We start from the raw sequence: 17,545 nt of genomic DNA on the forward strand, positions 1-17,545 counted from the left end.
CCGAGCCCAGGATCCAAACCGGTGAAACCCTGGGCCACCGAAGCGGAGTGCACAAACTTAACCACTCAGCCATGGGGCCGGCCCCTGGACGTATGTTTTCCCATCTCTTGGGTGGGTATCAAGGAGCAGAACTGCTGGGTTATATGGCAACTTTATGCTGACCTTTTTGAGGAGCTTGCAGACTGTGTCCCAGAGCAGCCGCCCCACTTCACGTTCCCACCCCACTGTGTGTGGGTTCTGGTTTCTCCACATCCTTGTCAACACTCGTTACTATCTCTTTGATTATTGCTATCCCAGTGGTGAGAAGGGGTATCCCATTGTGATTTGGGGTGCTTGGCACGTTAAGTTTATCTGTTAAGTGCCTACGATGTGCTGGGAGTCCCGCAGGATTGTCACCTGGGGTTGTTAGCGGCCTGGACTCCAGGACCTGCCTGGGTTGGAATTCTGGCTCTGACGTTTAATTACTGTGTGACTTTGGGAAAGTTACTGAACCTCTCTGGTCCTCACTTTCCACATCTGTAAAGTGGGAATGATAATATGATTCCCCATCGGCCAACACCTACCTCACAGGGTTGTAGTGAAGAGTAAGAAGTGAGTAGGGAGCCTGGCACGTGGGAAGGAAATATGAGCTCCTACTATTAAGGTGCTTGTTGCTGGGTGCCAGCTCCTATGATTCTCCCAGCACCCCTATGAGTAGCTGTTAGTTCAGTGTTTGATCCTGTGGCCTCTGGACCGAGACTGCCCGAGATGGCTCCCTATTCACAAGCTGTGTGACCCGGGGCAAGTGCCTTGACATCTCTAAGCTTTGGTGTCCTTATCTGTAAAGGGGCACACAAACCTCCCCCGGGGACTTCAGGTGATGGTGCCATTGAGGCGATGCCTGTGAACACGTCTGATTTCTGGTGAGGCGTGTGCAATAAGTGTCAGATTGCCACGATGCCTCTGTGGTCATCCCCAGTCGACAGATAGAGAAACTGAGGCACTTCAAGGATAAGGTGCTTGCCTGAGATGGTCCAAGCCATAAAAAGCCCAGCAGGACTTAGAGGCTGTTCCTGTGTGCCTGCAGCTCCCACTGAGCCCCCTTGTTCTCCACCAGGAGCGCCAGGCCCCTGGGGCCGGCTGTCCCCCGCGCCACGTCCCTTCCGGTGCTGGGCTTTGCTGGAGTAATGGGCCAGCCAGGGCGGCGTCCAGAGGGGCCTGCTCCTGCCCCACCGGGTGAAGGGGCTGGTTTGGGAGCTGGCCCCAAGCCCCGAGGGACGGAGGCCCTGCCTGACTCACACGCAGGCTCCTGACACACTGAGGCCCGAGCCGTCAGGGGTTAAGGATTTGGGTTGAGACTCACGCGTCTGGGTGCAGCAGGCCAGGCAGAGGCCCAGTGGCTGGGGTGGGGCTGAGGGGCCCGGAGGTGCTCACGTTCCCGCTGTGGTCCGCCCAGCCAAGGGCGGGGGCTGTGGAGGGGGCCATGACCCAGCAGCCCAGCTCTTACCTGGATCCTCCATCCACAGTGCCCCCTTCTGAGCCTTCCTGGTCGCTCCACTGAAACCCAGCTTTCTCCACTGCAGGACTTCTCAGAGCCTTTACTGGCTCCTGAGCTTATTGAGGGGTTGGGCTTTCCTAACCGCCTTGCCTGACAGAGCCTTCATTCTGGAGTGATCTACAGGACCGGGGGTCCCACTTTGGGAGAGGCTGCCTCCTCTGTCGACTTGGCAGAGGGTGTGGCCTAGGTCTTGTTCCCCAAGAACCGCCCGCAGAGCGGGCCTGGCGCAGAGCAGGCGCTCAGGCGGGGCTTGGGACATGGATGGACAGACTCACGGCGCTGTTTGCCGTGCCCGTTTCTGCCCCACGCCAGCCAGCGGTCCCTGCCGTGTGGACCTCAGACTCGGGGGGTCCCGGGGACCCTGGGGAACCCGTAAGATTAAGAGCAATGATCAGACCGCTTCCTGGGCCCAGCTCGGGAGGTCCGCGTGCCGAGGGTCTGGGTGGGTGCCTGGAATCTGGACGTTTCATGCTGCAGCATGCATTCCTCGACTGCAGGAATTCCGCTCTGAAGAGCTGGCGGCCCCTTCCGTCTTGAGGGTCAAGAGTCCTGCCCTGCCCCACCCCGGGGACACACCCAGCACCCGCCTCTTTCCTTATGGGAGCCTTTTGCCCATGAACCCCAAACTCCTCCTCGTCCTTCAGACCCAGCCACCACCACCTCCTCCGGGAAGCCTTCCCTGACCATCCCTGTCTCCACCGGGCCGGTCAGGAGGCTCCTCTGGGCGCCCCCAGCCCCCCTGCCTGCCTCGGTCTCGTGACTGTGTCTGTAAATGCTGCTTTCCTCCTGGTCTAGGGGGTGAACTCTCAGAGGGTGAGGCTGTGTCTGTGTGCAGCGCCGGGCCTGGCACACAGTAGGTGCTTAATGAGTGCAGGTGCAATGAAACTTCTGGGTGCTTAGCTGCTCCGGCCCCACTGTGACTGGGACAAAAGGGTCTTCAATGGAGACTGAGGGACTAAGCACTAATCTTCTCTTACCAACCAACGCTGGCTGGCTGGATGATATTGACTGAGTGGCCTTCCCTCTCTGGTCTTTGTTTAAAAGAAACAACAACAAAGGCAGCTGGACGACAGTCAGTGAAGCTCTTTAACAACCATAATCACAAACTTTTGTGAGACTTACTATGTGCCCGGCTCTTTGCCTGCATAACCCGCTCCCGTTCCTAACAGCCGCCAGGAAAGGCACAGTTATTCCAAGGGCTTGATCTCGATGTTGCAGTCGGCCGCGTGTCCAGCCTGAACCTCGTGCTATTATTTTATTATTATTATATTTTATTTTTTATTTTTATTTTTGAGGAAGATCAGCCCTGAGCTAACTGCTGCCCATCCTCCTCTTTTTGCTGAGGAAGACTGGCCCTGAGCTAACATCTGTGCCCATCTTCCTCTACTTTATATGTGGGATGCCTGCCACAGCACGGCTTTTTGACAAGTGGTGCCATGTCCGTACCTGGGATCTGAACCGGCAGACCCCGGGCCACTGAAGCAGAACATGTGCACTTAACCGCTGCGCCACCGGGCCGGCCCCTCGTGCTGTTATTTTATTCCCATGGCATTGATTTTGGTGGTTACTCCCATTTATGGCAAGGGCTTCTGGTTTTCTGTTTACAGTGGGGAGAGCAAGTACCCTTTTTAAGTCAATTTATTTAAATATGAAGCGTGAGTAGATTGAAAGGAAAGTACCAGGTATGTGACAGTAAGGGTACTTGCACAAAAACTTGTACCCGAATGTTCGTAGCGGCATGATCCGTAATGGCCAAAAGGTGGAAACATCAACGGGTGTCTGCATCAACAGATGACCGAATGAACACAATGCGGCATGTCCACCCAATGGAATATTACTCAGCCATAAAAGGATGAAGCACCAACCTGCACAACCATGTGGATGAACCTCAAAAACACTATGTTAAGTGACAGAAGCCAGACACAAAAGGCCACATATTGTGTGCTTCCAATTCTGTGAAGTGTCTAGAATAGGCAAATCCATAGAGACAGGAAGCGGATGAGCGATTGCGAGGGGCTGGGGTCAGGGGGTGGGGAGTGACGGCTGACGGACGTGGGGTTTCTCTTTGGGGAGATGAGAACATTCTGGAATCAGATAGTGATGACGGTTGTATAACTTGTGAATATACTAAAACCCACTGAAGTATACACTTTAAAAGGGTGAATTTTATGGTCTGTGAATTATATCTCAATAAAAAATAAAAAATTGGGGGACAAAAAGAAGAAAAGCGCTCAGCCAACATGGCAAAATGGCAGCATTAGAGTAAGTGACCAGAGGCGGGGCTGGTTACCTGCCCCCAGGTGCTGCCTCATTTCTGTGGCTTCAGTGACATCGTCCCCCAAGGGGACAGCCAGGCTCCATCTGAGGCCCATTGGGCAGCTCAGAGCCAGGGCCGGGGGGCTGGTGGGGACGCGGCCACTCCCCCCAGGCCCTCGCCCACCCCCGTCTTCTGCCGCAGCATCTCTAACAAGGAGCTGTCGGAGCTGATCGAGCAGCTGCAGAAGAATGCGGACCAGGTGGAAAAGAACATCGTGGACACGGAGGCCAAGATGCAGAGCGTGAGTGGCCCCGCCTCCCACCCCGGCGCCCCCTGTGCCCCAGCCCCGCCCGGGGCCTCGTCTGGACCGGCGGTTCTCCCCTGGGCATGACTCTGCCCCCCAGGGGACGTGTGGCCGCGTCCGGAGACACTTTTAGCCACCACAGCTGGGGGAGTGCGGTGGCCTGGCATCCAGTGGGTGGAGGGCGGGGGTGCCGCTCGACGTCCCACAGAGCACAGGACGGCCCCCCACACAGAGTGACCCAGCCCCCCGTGTCCACAGCGTCGGGTGGAGGAACCACATGACTGCTGTTAATACCAGCCCCCAGCCCAGGGACCAAGTTCCCTGCAGCTTCTGCGCCCTGTCTGGAGGACAGCCAGGCCCTGGTTACGATCCCAGTTTTGCCACTTACTGTGTGACCTTGGGCAAGTCACCTTACCTCTCTGTGCACGTGATTCCCTCTGAAGGGGCAAAAGTGATCATCCCCATCTCCTGGGCTGTCACTGTCAAGAGTCAGTGAGATGACGCAGGTGTGGCACGGGGCTCAACGTGACTGTCGGTGTCGTTCTTACTGCTTATGTCACCTCTGGCACAGCAGTCACTGACTGGTCATCGCAGAGCTGGCCCCAGAAGCATCCCGGAGGTGGGGTTGCCAGACTTGGAGAATAAAATAAAGGAGATCCAGTTAAATTTGAATTTCAAAACACAAATTTGTTTTTTTGTACAAGTATGTCCCACGTCCTCTTTGGGATATACCTACTGCAAAATCACCCGTCGTTTGCCTGAAATTCAGATTTAACTGGGTGGTCCGTGTTTCATCTGCATTCTGACCCAGGTGGCTAGGAGGCGGGTCCAGAGGAGGGGGGACAGAAGGGGGACAGGTCATGAAGGAGTTCAAAGGCTGGCCGGCCCCAGGGCTGTCCCCAAGCCCAGCTGTGGCTGCCCCTCCCTCTGACGGCCCAGCTGTCCACCCACCTGAGGGCCAGTCCGCAGGCGGCCCAGAGACCCCAGGGACGAGGTGGGTGGGGATGGCCCAGCGGGGGGTGAGCGTGGGGGCAGGAAAGGTGAGTGGGGACTCTGTTCCTGGGTGGGGGCTCCTGCCCCTCCACCTCCCACCTCCCCTACCTCCTCCTATGGTTGCCTGCCCGCACCCTCCTCCCTGCACCCTCCTCCCAGCCTCTCCTCCCTGCACCCTCTTCCCTGCACCCTCCTCCCAGCTGCCTGTGATGTTTTTGCTCCTCTCTGCTGGCCACTGTGGTGATTGTTTCTTTCCTAAACGAACACAGCTTTTTGGGGTGCGTCCTTTTTTCCTCCTAATAAAAGTAATATGTGTTACAAACATTTCAGGACTGATAAACAAGTTTAGCAAAGCAAATTAAAATCAGGTAGAATTCCACCACCAGAGAGATCTATCAGCTGTTAACACTGTGGTGTGTCTGACCTTTTCTTGTGTGTGTGTGTGTGTGTGTGTGTGAGAGAGAGCGAGAGAGAGAGAGAGAGGAAAGAAGGTCTAGCACTCTCGTTTTATTTGCTTAATGACTCATAGTAACAAAGATGTATTTGGGAGATAATTTTTTTTTTTTTTTTTTTGCTGAGGAAGATTTGCCATGAGCTAACATCTGTGCCAATCTTCCTCTTTTTATTTATTTTTTTAGTGTGTGGCTGCCAGCCAAGCATAGCTGCTAACAGAGCAGAGTAGGTTCATGCCCTGGAACCAAAACCCAGGCCACTGAAGCAGAGTGCCCTGAACTTAACCACTAGGCCACCAGGGCTGGCCCAGTTTTGAACTGTTTCTTAACTTCAAATGAGCAAACTTGAACTAAGACACTGTGCTTTGAAGACCAAATGGTCTAATCTTTTTCTTTCTTATCTCTTCCTTCCTCCCTTTCTTTTTTCAGAGGACATCATTATTAATTTTATTATCCATAAGTTCTCTTGAATTTTCCTGTTTTTTTTTTTTCAGTTGAAGTGTGAGTCACATAATGTAAAATTAACTATTTACAGTGTGCTGTTTGGTGGCATCTAGGACGTTCGCAGTGGCCTGCAGCCATCACCTCTGTCTGGCTCCGAGGCCTGTCCATCACCCCACAGAGAAACCCCACACCCATTAGCGGTCCCTCCCGTCGCCCGGCCTCAGCCCCTGGACCACTCGTCTGCTTTCTGTCTCTGCGGATTTATGTATTCTAGGTATTTCATATAAACAGGATCCCACATGTGGCCTGTTTTGTCTATCCGAATTTTTAAATGCGCAGAAAAGTGGAAGGAGTTGCACAGAGAACATCGGTGTCCCCACCACCCAGACTAGCTGTCCCCTCGGCCGGGTTTGCTCTCTCTCCTCCGTCCCTCAGCGTGTGTAATTTATTAGCTGCCCATCCCTATGATTTCTTTTTACTTTAAAAAAACCTTTTTAGGAGGTGTCACTGAGGTAAGGTCAATGGAAAGTGTCCACATCTTGAGGGCTCGCCCCGAATTTTGGCATCGGTAGGGACCGCGTGGCCGCGGCTCACGTCAGGATAGACAAGGCTTCCCGGAAACCCCCCGGTGACCTTGCCGAGCAGGCGCCCCTATGCAGACCCTCTCCCCTCCATCAGCTCTGCGGCTTTGAGCTCGTGCGACCCCGGGGCTCTCGGCTGGCGCACTCTCTCTCTCTCTAGTGTGTTTGCAGAGCGCTTCCCTCCGCACTCGGCTCCTGGTGAACCAGGTAACCATTGATTCACTTTCCCCTTTTTGCAAAATTCACCTTTGACACTGTGAGCCCAGAAGAGCTTCAGATGAGCCGGTGGCGATGACGGAGGGGATGAAATTCCACCCCAGCCAAGAACCACAATATTTTGTTGTAATTTTTTTAACTGGCCAGACCCACCCCAGGGCAGGGGGCTGGCCCAGCTCCTCTGGCTTCCTGACACGTGGGCCTCACTCGGGCCCCTGGGGGCGCTGGTCCCACTCGCCCCTCCGCCCTCCTGGGGGTGCCTTGGAAGGCAGGCTGGACCCCTCTTACTCCTCTGAGAGGAACTTCAGTCTGCTCTGTACCGGGCACCACGTCACCTCCTCTTACTTCTTTTTCCTTTGGCCATTTCTTCCTTCCTTTTTCTTCTTAACAGCTTTATTGAGGCATATTTTACTTATCATAAAATGCTCCTACTTCAAGTGTACAATTCAGTAATTTTTTTGGTGGGGGGGAAGATTAGCTCTGAGCTAGCATCTGCTGCCAATCCTCTTTTTTTTTTTTTGGCTGGGGAAGATTGGCCCTGAGCTAACATCCGTGCCCATCTTCCTCCAGTTTATATGTGGGCACCCTCAGCTCTCCCCAGGCACTGCTCTCATGTCTGCTGACTGCCCTCCCAGCTCATCCCCTCCCTGCACAGTCCCCGGCAGCATCACCTTTAAGGATAGGTGGGGCCATGTCCCTCCCTCCATAGAGCCGTTCCTGCTCTGGCCCTGCCCTGCCCCCCTCTCCCACTGCCTCCCCTGTCCTGCATTCCAGCCTTGGCAGCTTCAGTCATCAATCACAGCTTGCCCTTTCCTGCCTCAGGGCCTTTGCACAGGCTGTTCCCTCTGTTTCAAACACTCTGCTCTTTCATCCTTCATTCTCAGCTTGTGTCATCACCTCAGAGGGTGCCCACTGGAGCTAAAGCAGGTGCCCTTCCTTCCACCATTGGTGTGTGTCCTTGGTAAAGAGGGACTTGTATGAACTTGCACTCGCCTCTGTGAAGTTTATCCGAGACTTGCCAGGCTAGGGCGAGCCGTGTCTCTTTGTTCACAACTGCGTCCCAGAGCCCCCACAAGTAGACACTCGGGCTCCGCTGGCTGAGAACCAGAGGAGAGGCGAGGTGGGGCTGGGGGAGCCCCTCGCTGGCCCCTCTCCTCCCGCCCCTTCCCATCCCCACAGTGGCCACTGAGTCTCCCCTCCCTCTGTCCCCCGTCGTGACTCTCGCAGGACCTGGCCCGGCTGCAGGAGGGCGGGCAGCCCGAGCACCGCGATGTGGCCCTGCAGAAGGTGTCAGACTCTGAGAAGCTGCTGTACGTGCTGGAGGCAGACGCGGCCATCGCCAAGCACATGAAGCATCCCCAGGGGGACATGATCACCGAGGAGTAGGTCCCCCGCTTCGGGTCCCGGGGAGCCACTCGGGGCCAGGGCAGGAGGGCTGCGGCGCGCTCAGTGCTCAGGAGCTGGAGTCAGGGCTTGTCACATGCCTTACACTGTCCTCGTGACAGCCCGTTTTGCAGTTGGGGAAACGGAGGTTTAGAGCACCGACGTCTGTTCTGGTCACTGTGTGACCGCGCTGTCTGACCGCCAGCTTGTGAGTACGCTTGCCCGCTGCCGGACGCCTGACGGCTTCTCAAGCTGGTGCCTCAGCTCAGATGTGGATAAATGGCCCCCAAGACGCTCCCTTGTCCCGACCCTCCCATCCTGGCAGGGGCAGGGGTCTCTTGGCCCCACAACGCCCTGCACTTGTCCCTATTGTAGCCCATACTGCCCCTGGGGCCCTCGCTGGGTGGTGGGCCCCAGAGAACAGTGGACCTGCTTGTTTCTTCTGGAACCTTCTACGGCTTTGGGCACACAGTGGGCAGTGGGGAAAGGCTGATGGAGGAAGGTGGATGGGAGGAGGGTGTGAGTGATTGTCCACACCCCAAGGCCACCCCCTGCCCTTCCCAGCCGCTGAGCAGAAAGCCCGAAGCCAGGCTCCAGGGGGAGGAGGCCCCTCCTTGGGGGGCATGTGGGCAGCACCCCTGCCAGCTGGCCCTGCTAACTAGGGTGGCCGCTCTCCCGCTCAGCATCCGGCAGCTGAAGGAGCGTGTGGCCAACCTCCGTGGGAAACACAAGCAGATCTACGACCTGGCAGTGAAGGAGGTGAACCCGCAGGTCAACTGGGCAGCGCTGGTGGAGGAAAAGCTGGTACGGCCCAGGCGTCAGCTGGGGGGGCGCCGTGTGTGCGCAGGGAGGGCCTTCCACTTCATGGGTGCACAGCCCTACGGAGGGGGAACGGTTCCCGGTTTTTTCCCCAATGATCATGTTGGTAAGAAGAGCGAGGCTCAGAGAGGTGCAGTGCCTAGCCCAGGGTCACACAGCAGAAGCGGTAGAGATTGGGACCCTCCCGAGGTCGCCCTCCGACCCTGGCTCTTTGGAGTCCTGTCAGGCCTGGGGGGAGTGGCCAGACTTCTGGCCGGCCGCTGCCCTTCCTGTGTCCATGCCAGCCCCTGGGAAAAGCGTGATATGCCCCTGGGCAAGTGACCCCTCCCCACCGCTGCCCTGGCCGAGCCTCTGTTTCCCCATCTGTGAAATGGACGTGGTGACCACGTGGGCCTTGGAGGTGGCTGTGAGGTTAGATGACATGTGCCGATGCAGTGGTCGAGGTGACAGCCTGTCCCCGTGTCTGTCATGGGGTCACTCTGCTGGCTCCTCGGCCGGCGGCGAGGAGGAGAGCTGAGGCCCCCACCCGCCCCAGCGTGCTCTCTCCGCCCGCCCCGCCCAGGACAAGCTGAGCAGCCAGACCTTCGGCACGGACCTGCCGCTGGTGGACCAGCAAGTGGAGCAGCACAACATCTTCCACAACGAGGTCAAGGCCATCGGGCCCCACCTGGCCAAGGACGGGGGCAAGGTGGGCGCCGGCTGCTGGCAGGGCCCCGGGGAAGGCGGGGCTCACACCTGCACCCCCTAACCCACACCCTCGGCTCTGTCCTCAGGAGCAGAGCAGCGAGCTCCAGGCCAAGTACCAGAAGCTGCTGGTGAGGCGCCCCGGGGGCCGGGTGCAGGGGTGGGGACCGGGGACAGGACGCGTGTGCGGGGAACGTCTCCCACAGACGGAAGGGGCGAAGGGGAGAGACGGTACCCCCAGCCCCCAGCTGAGCGGCACCCAGTCTGCCCTGTGCTCATGGAAAACCCCCATAGCCCATCCTACGATGTGCTTCTTTCTTTATTAAGCGCCTACTGGGTGCCACGTGCTATTGGCAGCAGTTTTCTGTTACCCTTTGTAAAACCTTGACAGAATGCGTTCTTTTTAAAACCGCACAAGCGATGCGTCTGTGCTCATTGCGGACGCTTCCATCACCTCTGATGGGGGCACGGGGTCACCCTGAGTGGGCTTGGGAGCCAGACGGCCTCCTCCCCTTGTTGGTGGGGGGCCCTTGAGCCACCAGCTTCTCCTCCGTGAGCCTCAGTTTCCTCCTCTGTAAACTGGAGTTCCTTTGAGTCCCTGCCTCATAGGACTGCTTTGAGGATGGCGCCCGTTAATGTTGGGGGACGCCGTCCTGGCGCTCGCTGGGCCCGTGTCTGTGTGAGCGGCTGTTATTTGCAGAGCAAAACAGAGCCCTCCCTCGTCCCTCCCGGGCCCCCTGCCCCAGCCCCACCTCTTCTCACTTTGCTACGGTGTGTCCTTTGTGATAAAAGTAACAGTGGGAGCTGTAGCTGCTGCACTGATTGAGCACCAACTGCATGCCAGTCTTTGTGCCCTCTGAGATCAGTGGTGTGGCCATCCCCATTTCGCCGATGAGTAAACCGAGGCTCCACAGAAGTGTCGGTTCCGCGAGAGTTTTGTGTCTTGCACGTCGTCGTCCCCCCAGTGCCTGGAGCCATGCCCGGCACTTCAGATGCTCGATGAACGTTTGCTGAGTGAATGAATGAGTGTCAGAGGGTCAGGTGGTTCCCGCCGGGAAGTGGCCAAGCCGGGCTTGTCCCGGGCGGGCAGGAGGCATGGAGGGGGCGGTCTGCGGCGGTCCCCGTGGCCCCAGCCTTGTCCTCGGCCGCCCGCAGGCGGCGTCGCAGGCGCGTCAGCAGCACCTGAGCTCGCTGAGGGACTACATGCAGCGCTGCACCAACGAGCTGTACTGGCTGGACCAGCAGGCCCGCGGCCGCCTGCAGTACGACTGGAGTGACCGCAACCTCGACTACCCCAGCCGCCGGCGCCAGTATGAGGTGGGGGCCGGGCCGGGCTGGGCGGGCCGGGACGGAGGGAGCGCCGGGCTGCCAGGCTGAGTGCCCCCCGCCACCCCCTGCAGAATTTCATCAACCGGAACCTGGAGGCCAAAGAGGAGAGAATCAACAAGCTGCACAGCGAGGGGGACCAGCTGCTGGCCGCCGAGCACCCCGGGAGGAACTCCATCGAGGTGCGTGTGCCCCGGGAGGGGACGCCTCCTCCAGGGTGGCCTCAGGGCCGCCTCTGTGGTGGGCCTGCTAGACTCGGGCAGCCCTGTGTCCTGTGTCCATCTGTGTGTCTGTCTCCATTTCGCTGTCTTGTCTGGCTCCCTCTGACCCCGCCTCCTCTCTTTCACTCCATCCTTTGCTGCATCCTGCCCTCGGCCCCTCACCTCCGAAGTCCATACGATGCCTCATTTCCTTAGAGGGCTGTGAAAAAGGGCTTTAAGCAGCAAAAATCTATGCTGTCACACTTCCGGAGGCCAGAAGTCAGAAATCCAGGTGTCGGCAGGCCCATTCCCACTGACAGCTCTCAGGGAGGGTCGGTCCTTCGCTCTCCTGGCATGTGCTGCTGCCAGCAGGCTGTGGTGGTCCTGGGCTCGGGGCAGCATCACTCCTATCTCTGCCTCCATCTTCATGGGGCCTCCTCCCCTGTGTGTCTGTGTGTCATCTCCTCTCGTCTTGAGGATGCCAGTCACTGGATTTAGGGCCCACCCCAAATCCAGCATAATTTCATCTTGAGATCCTTAACTAGTAACATCTGCAAAGAACCTATTTCCAAATAAGGTCACATTCTAAGTTCTAGGTGGAAATGAATTATGGGTATGGGGGGGACCCCATTCAAACCCCTACCGTGCCTTTGTGAAAATATTAAAAAAGCACTGCTTTGTCTGGGCAAACGCAGCCCCCACTTTCCCCTTTTGCAGTGCGCAACCTAAGCACCAGTACACGACAGCCATGCTTGGCTCCTCAGCACGTCCCCGCTCTCCTCCTCCCACCCCTGGGCAGGAGCTGGCTGCCTCTGCAGGAGCCAAACCCAGAGAGACGCCAGAGGCCTCCTACCCCACCATTCTCTGGTCCAGAATCCCAGCATCCCTTCCCTGGTGTCCCAGGCACCTGCCTAGCAGCCATCTGCCCCATTCTCCTGGCAGGCTCACATGGAGGCCGTGCATGCAGACTGGAAGGAGTACCTGAACCTGCTCATCTGCGAGGAGAGCCACCTGAAGTACATGGAAGACTACCACCAGGTATCCGCGGGCGCCAGGCCCCAGTGGTGGGGGTGCTCTGTGCCACCTTGGCTCACTTGTGGCCTTGGCACCGCTTCCCCCGAGCCTCGCAGCGCCCACACTCCCAACCACATACACGGGCGAGCCCCGAGCTTGCTGGGCCTTTGTCTGTCTTCCCCGGGGGCTGGGGCTGGAGAGTCTGATTCGACGGGTCAGCGTGCGCCCCAGAAATGAGCGTATGGCGTTTTCATTGTGATAAATAGATCTGAACTGAAATTTGCCCTTTTGGCCATTTTTAAGTGTCTAACCCAGGGCATTCATTCATTGCATTCACGGTGGTGTGCAACCAGCACCACTGTCTTTCCAAAACTCCTTCCTCACCCCGCACGGAAACTCTGTACGTGTTACACAGCCACTCCCCAGCCCTCCCTCCCTCGCCCCTGCGAACTTCTGATCCACCTTCTGTCCCGACGGACTTGCCTGTTCTAGAGATTTCGCATACGTGCAGTCACCTGGTGTGTGGCCGTTTGTGTCTGGCTTCTTTTACTGAACGTGTTTCGTAGGCTCACCTGGGCTGTAGCATGAATCAGAACTTCCTTCCTTTTTATGGCCAAATAGTATCCCATTGCATGGATTGGCCACCTTTTGTTTATCCGCTCATCCGTTGATGGCGGCTGGTTGTTTCTGTGGGAATGTCTGTCAGAGGACAGCTGACAGTGAACGATTCCAGAGTTGATAGACTGACAAATGGGCGAGAGAATTTTCTAGAACAGAGTGGGGAGGCTTGTCTTCTGTGTATCAAGACTTGGAAGGAAACAGCATTAAGTCAGGGTGTCCCTGGCACAGAGGAGTGGAACGGGAGGGAGCCCAGAGCTTACTGGTGGACGTGAAAGGTTCATGTCGTTGAGGTGGCGTCGTGTGGATTGGTGGGAAGGGACCCGCTTCTTCCCCGTGGGGCCCCCAGAAGTTGGGCTGGGGAGGGTTGGGGGTGTCCCCGAGCAGCAGAGCCTTTGGGTTCAGGGTGAGTAGGAGGCCCAGCCCCGCCCGGGGGTGCTCCTGCAGCCACAGCCAGGATGAGCCCCTGCATCCTGGCGGTTTCCTGTCCACAGTTGGGCCCCTGGTCTCCCCTAGTTCCACAAAGACGTGAAGGATGCTCAGGAGCTGCTGCGCAAGGTGGACTCAGACCTGAACCAGAAATACAGCCCCGACTTCAAGGACCGGTACCAGATCGAGCTGCTGCTGCGGGAGCTGGATGTGAGTGACGGCCCTCCCTCCCGGCTCCTACCCGCCCACTGCCCCGGCCTCCAGGGAGGCAGCGTGGTCTCACCCAGGCACTCCCCCCCTGCCTTCAGGACCAGGAGAAGGCTCTGGACAAGTATGAGCACGTGGTGCGCGGCCTGCAGAAGCGAGGGCAGCAGGTGGTGCCCCTCAAGTACCGCCGGGAGACGCCGCTCAAGCCCATCCCCGTGGAGGCGCTCTGTGACTTTGAGGGCGACCAGGTGAGCTCTGCCCATGTGCCCCCGGAGCCCCAGGCAGGCCGGGCCCAGATCTGTCCCTTTGCATGTCACCGGGAGGTCTTCAGGGTGACGTGGCTGGATGTGGGGCCTCACACATCTTCAGGAGCCTGTGCTCGTCCCCGTCGCTGGGGTCGCTCTCTGCCAGCCGCCACCCCCAGCCGCCCTGGCCTCCTGGTCCCGCTTAGCAAGCCCAGTCATTCCCTCGGAAGTCCCGGGGAGGGTCCCCATTGGCCCACTTTGAATCACGTGTCCAGCCTAAACCAATCATGGTGGCCTGGGGGGGGATGATGCCCTTCTTCCAGGGACCGGGCCTGACTCACTGTCCACCCGTGGCAGTCAGGGACTGGGAGCAGAGGAGGGACGAGACCACGTGGACTGAGAATGGGGGGTGGGTTCCCCAAAGAGAGATCCAGGCGGGTGCTGGACCCGCAGACCCAACACACATCCCCCGGCCCCTCCCAGTGCTCTATGGCGAAAGGTCTCGGGGAGGGTCTGGGAGATGGGCTGACGCACCCCAGGTCCAGGAGTTGGGGGACGGGGGTTCCCAGGCCGCTGGCCGAGGCAGGTCTGTCCGTGTCTTCTGACCGTTTGGCCTGCCCCCGCCAGGGCGTGATCTCACGGGGCTACAGCTACACCCTGCAGAGGAACAACGGGGAGAGCTGGGACCTCACAGACAGCGCGGGGAACAAGCTGACCGCCCCGGCCGTCTGTTTCATGATCCCCCCCACCGACCCCGAGGCCCTGGCTCTGGCCGACAGGTACAGGGGCAAGGGAGGAAGCCAGCCTGGATTGACAGCCCCTTCCTCGGGCCCCTCAGGTCCCATTCACAGCCCTGGGCATCCCGACTCAGCCTCAGGAGGCCACTGACATTCCCACACCTGCACCCCCTTGGAGGCTCAAGTGGGACAGGAGCGGATCCTGTTGGCTGGGCTCATTTGCTGTGTGAACGTCCAACTGTGGGCACAGCTCAGAGAGCAGTTTCTCTGCAAGTGCCTCTGGGCCTTTGTACGTGCTGCTGCTGCTTCTACCTGGACACCTACTTGCTGCCTGCTTGGCTCAGGCCTCCTGGCTTGAAGACCCAGCCCCGGGGTCACTTCTGTGAAATCTTCCCTGATTGCCCCCTGGCCCTCCACCCTGGCTCCAGAAGTGCTGCCCCCTCTTGGCTCTCACGCAGCTTCTCCCCCTGCACATACCACTCTTTATCAGGATGCCCTGTGTAGGCGTCAGTCTCATTGGGCAGGAGCTCCCTGGGGAGACTTACTATCTCCAGGGCCTTGCTCAGTACCTGTGCACAGTAAGTACCCCAGAAATCTCTGTTGAGTGAATGAGTGACTTAAGGAGCGCCTTCATTTATTCAGTCAGCGAACAGTGAGCACCTGCTGCGCTGCTTCCTCAGGGGCAGCCTCTTGGTGGGGCAGATAAAGGAACGGACAGGAGAGTTTTAGGCACAAGACTTACTATGCAGAGAGAGGAAGGAGGGAGGGAGGGGCGGGAGTCCGTCTGAACCCGGGAGCAAAGGCAGACCAGTGTTAGTGCAAATCCTTCCTGTGTGTGCCGTGTTTTAAGTTTTCAAAGCGCTTTGACGAGCCCTGACTCCTCTGGGCTGTCTGTGCCTGTGGGTGGTGGGGCCGTGGGCAGCCGGGGTCCCCAGCCTGTCCCTGCTCCCACAGCCTGGGCAGCCAGTACCAGAGCGTGCGGCAGAAAGCAGCGGGCAGTCGGAGTGCACTCCAGCAGCGGCATGAGGTGCTGAAGGCAGAGAACCCTGGAGGTGGGTGCTGGGGCTCCTGCCCGGGGCCCTGGGGAGACCAGGAAGAGGGGTTTGACCCAGGTCTATGCCTCGGAGTGGGTGGTAGGGTTGGGCATGGGAGGGGTGGGCTGGCGCTGGAGGTCCCAGCAGGCCTCCCAGGCCCCCTCCCTGGGCCTCCCCACCCCTACCGTCACCTGATTCTGTGATTTCTCTCTGGCAGATGCCTCTGACCTCCAGGGGCGGCAGCTGCTGGCTGGCTTGGACAAGGTGGCCAGCGACCTGGACCGGCAAGAGAAGGCCATCACGGGGATCCTGCGGCCGCCACTGGAGCAGGGCCGGGCCGTGCAGGACAGCGCCGAGAGGGCCAAGGACCTCAAGGTACCCCCAGGCTGAGGGCGCAGGCTGGCCCCTGGCTCTCTAGGGCTCCTGCTTCAGGTCGCATCCCCAGGGGGGTCCTGGTGCTCGACAGGGACCACCTGCCACGTGTAGCCCAGAAGCCCTGAGTCAGGGAGCAGGGGGGGCTGTTCTAGGCTGAGGACAGAGGAGGTGCTGAGCCCTGGCCCCTGCCCCCCGACACGTCCCCAGAGGAAGGGCTGGCAGGGCTCACGCTGTATCTGCACGGCTTGTCGCCCACGGGCTCATGGCAGGACAGTCACGCGTCACTCAATGACAGGGATGTGGTCTAAGAAACGTGCGAACATCATGGGGTGGACTTACACACACCCAGATGGAACAGCCTACCGCACGCCTTGGCTCCACAGGACTCCCCTTAGGGGACCGCCATCGTCTGTGCAGTCCACTGTTGACTGAAAGGTTGTTTTGTGGCGCATGACTGTACTGACACCAGCAGTGCCTGTGGCCTGAGTAGCCCGAGCGGAGTGAGGCTCCAGTGCATGGTGGCACTCAGTCACACAGTCGGCTCACTCCCTGCCTGACCACGGACCTGTTGTTGAAACCCAAGCCTCAGTTTCTTTAGTAGAATGGGCTGGTCCCCTCTCGCAGGGCTGTGGGAACATGGCAGAGACGATGCATGTGATACCAGCCACGGCTCCCCCTCACACACACAGTCTCGCAGGTCCTCAGCACCCTGCGCATGGGCGTGACCGTCCCTGCTTTACAGAGGAGCGCAGTGGCCCTGATGCGGCTCACGTCGGGGTTGGGAGGGGCTCACAGCTGGAGGGTGCCTGGTCCCAGGGTGGGGCATGGCCAGGCCCCACCACGTCCCTTCCTGAGCTGCTTGGAGTCACGGGGTCTCCACCTGTGAATGGGGAGAGCAAAGCACCTACCTCGTAGAATTGCCCCATAGACGAATGAAATCCCCCACGTGCAGTGCTTGCAACAGTAAGTGCTCGCTAATTACCATTTGTTTTCATCACTCCTGTGAGTCACGGTCCAGGCATCACAATTCCCTGGGATGCTCATAACAAATGCAGACTCCTGGGCTGGCGCCCCAAACCCGGAGGGCCCAGGCCCCTGCATTCCAATCAGGCCTCCCCAGCAGCTTCCACTGTCCCCTGAAGCATGGGCACTCCCCTGGGGGCTGCCCGGCTGTGGCCAACACGAAGGTCTCTGGTCCCTGCAGAACATCACCAACGAGCTGCTGCGGATCGAGCCCGAGAAGGCGCGCAGCACGGCCGAGTGCGAGGCGTTCCTGCAGGCCCTGCCGGGCAGTGGCAGCGCACCTCTGCTGAGGACCCGGGTGGAGGACACCAACCGCAGATATGAGCGCCTGGTGCAGCTGCTGGACTCGGCCCAGGAGAAGTGAGTGGCAGCTGGGCAGCGGGGAGGTCAGGCCGGGTTAAAGGGCCAGGTGGGCATCCCCACTCCTGACCCCTGTCCTCAGGGTCAGCGTTGCCAACCGCCTGGAGAAGAGCCTGCAGCAGGGCTGGGAGGTGCTGGCCACGTACGAGAACCAGCTGATGGAGGATGACACGGTGCCTGAGGCTGGCCGCGCTCTGGACAGCAAGAGGCAGGAGCTGGCGGTGAGTGTGGGGACCCTGGGCCTCGGGAGCCTTTCTCTCCTGGTGCTCCCACCCCAGCATCTCTGGACAGACAAAGGGCCCGAGAC

The 17,545-nt window shown here is 58.9% G+C and overlaps 1 protein-coding gene across 1 annotated transcript in view; it reads left to right on the forward strand.

Annotated features, from left to right (window-relative positions):
• Positions 1-17,545, forward strand: part of PPL (periplakin) — a 43,022-nt gene that overhangs the window by 16,508 nt on the left and 8,969 nt on the right. Inside the window, exons 2-16 of the mRNA XM_070566876.1 lie at positions 3,996-4,095; positions 8,012-8,166; positions 8,851-8,971; positions 9,549-9,674; positions 9,760-9,801; positions 10,826-10,987; positions 11,071-11,178; positions 12,139-12,234; positions 13,345-13,467; positions 13,566-13,712; positions 14,337-14,488; positions 15,401-15,498; positions 15,698-15,855; positions 17,060-17,238; positions 17,321-17,459. Coding sequence (XP_070422977.1) covers positions 3,996-4,095; positions 8,012-8,166; positions 8,851-8,971; positions 9,549-9,674; positions 9,760-9,801; positions 10,826-10,987; positions 11,071-11,178; positions 12,139-12,234; positions 13,345-13,467; positions 13,566-13,712; positions 14,337-14,488; positions 15,401-15,498; positions 15,698-15,855; positions 17,060-17,238; positions 17,321-17,459 — 1,906 coding nt within the window. The remainder of the gene's footprint in view (positions 1-3,995; positions 4,096-8,011; positions 8,167-8,850; positions 8,972-9,548; positions 9,675-9,759; positions 9,802-10,825; positions 10,988-11,070; positions 11,179-12,138; positions 12,235-13,344; positions 13,468-13,565; positions 13,713-14,336; positions 14,489-15,400; positions 15,499-15,697; positions 15,856-17,059; positions 17,239-17,320; positions 17,460-17,545) is intronic.

The sequence above is a fragment of the Equus przewalskii genome, chromosome 12 (assembly GCF_037783145.1).
Source record: "Equus przewalskii isolate Varuska chromosome 12, EquPr2, whole genome shotgun sequence".
NCBI lineage: Eukaryota > Metazoa > Chordata > Mammalia > Perissodactyla > Equidae > Equus > Equus przewalskii.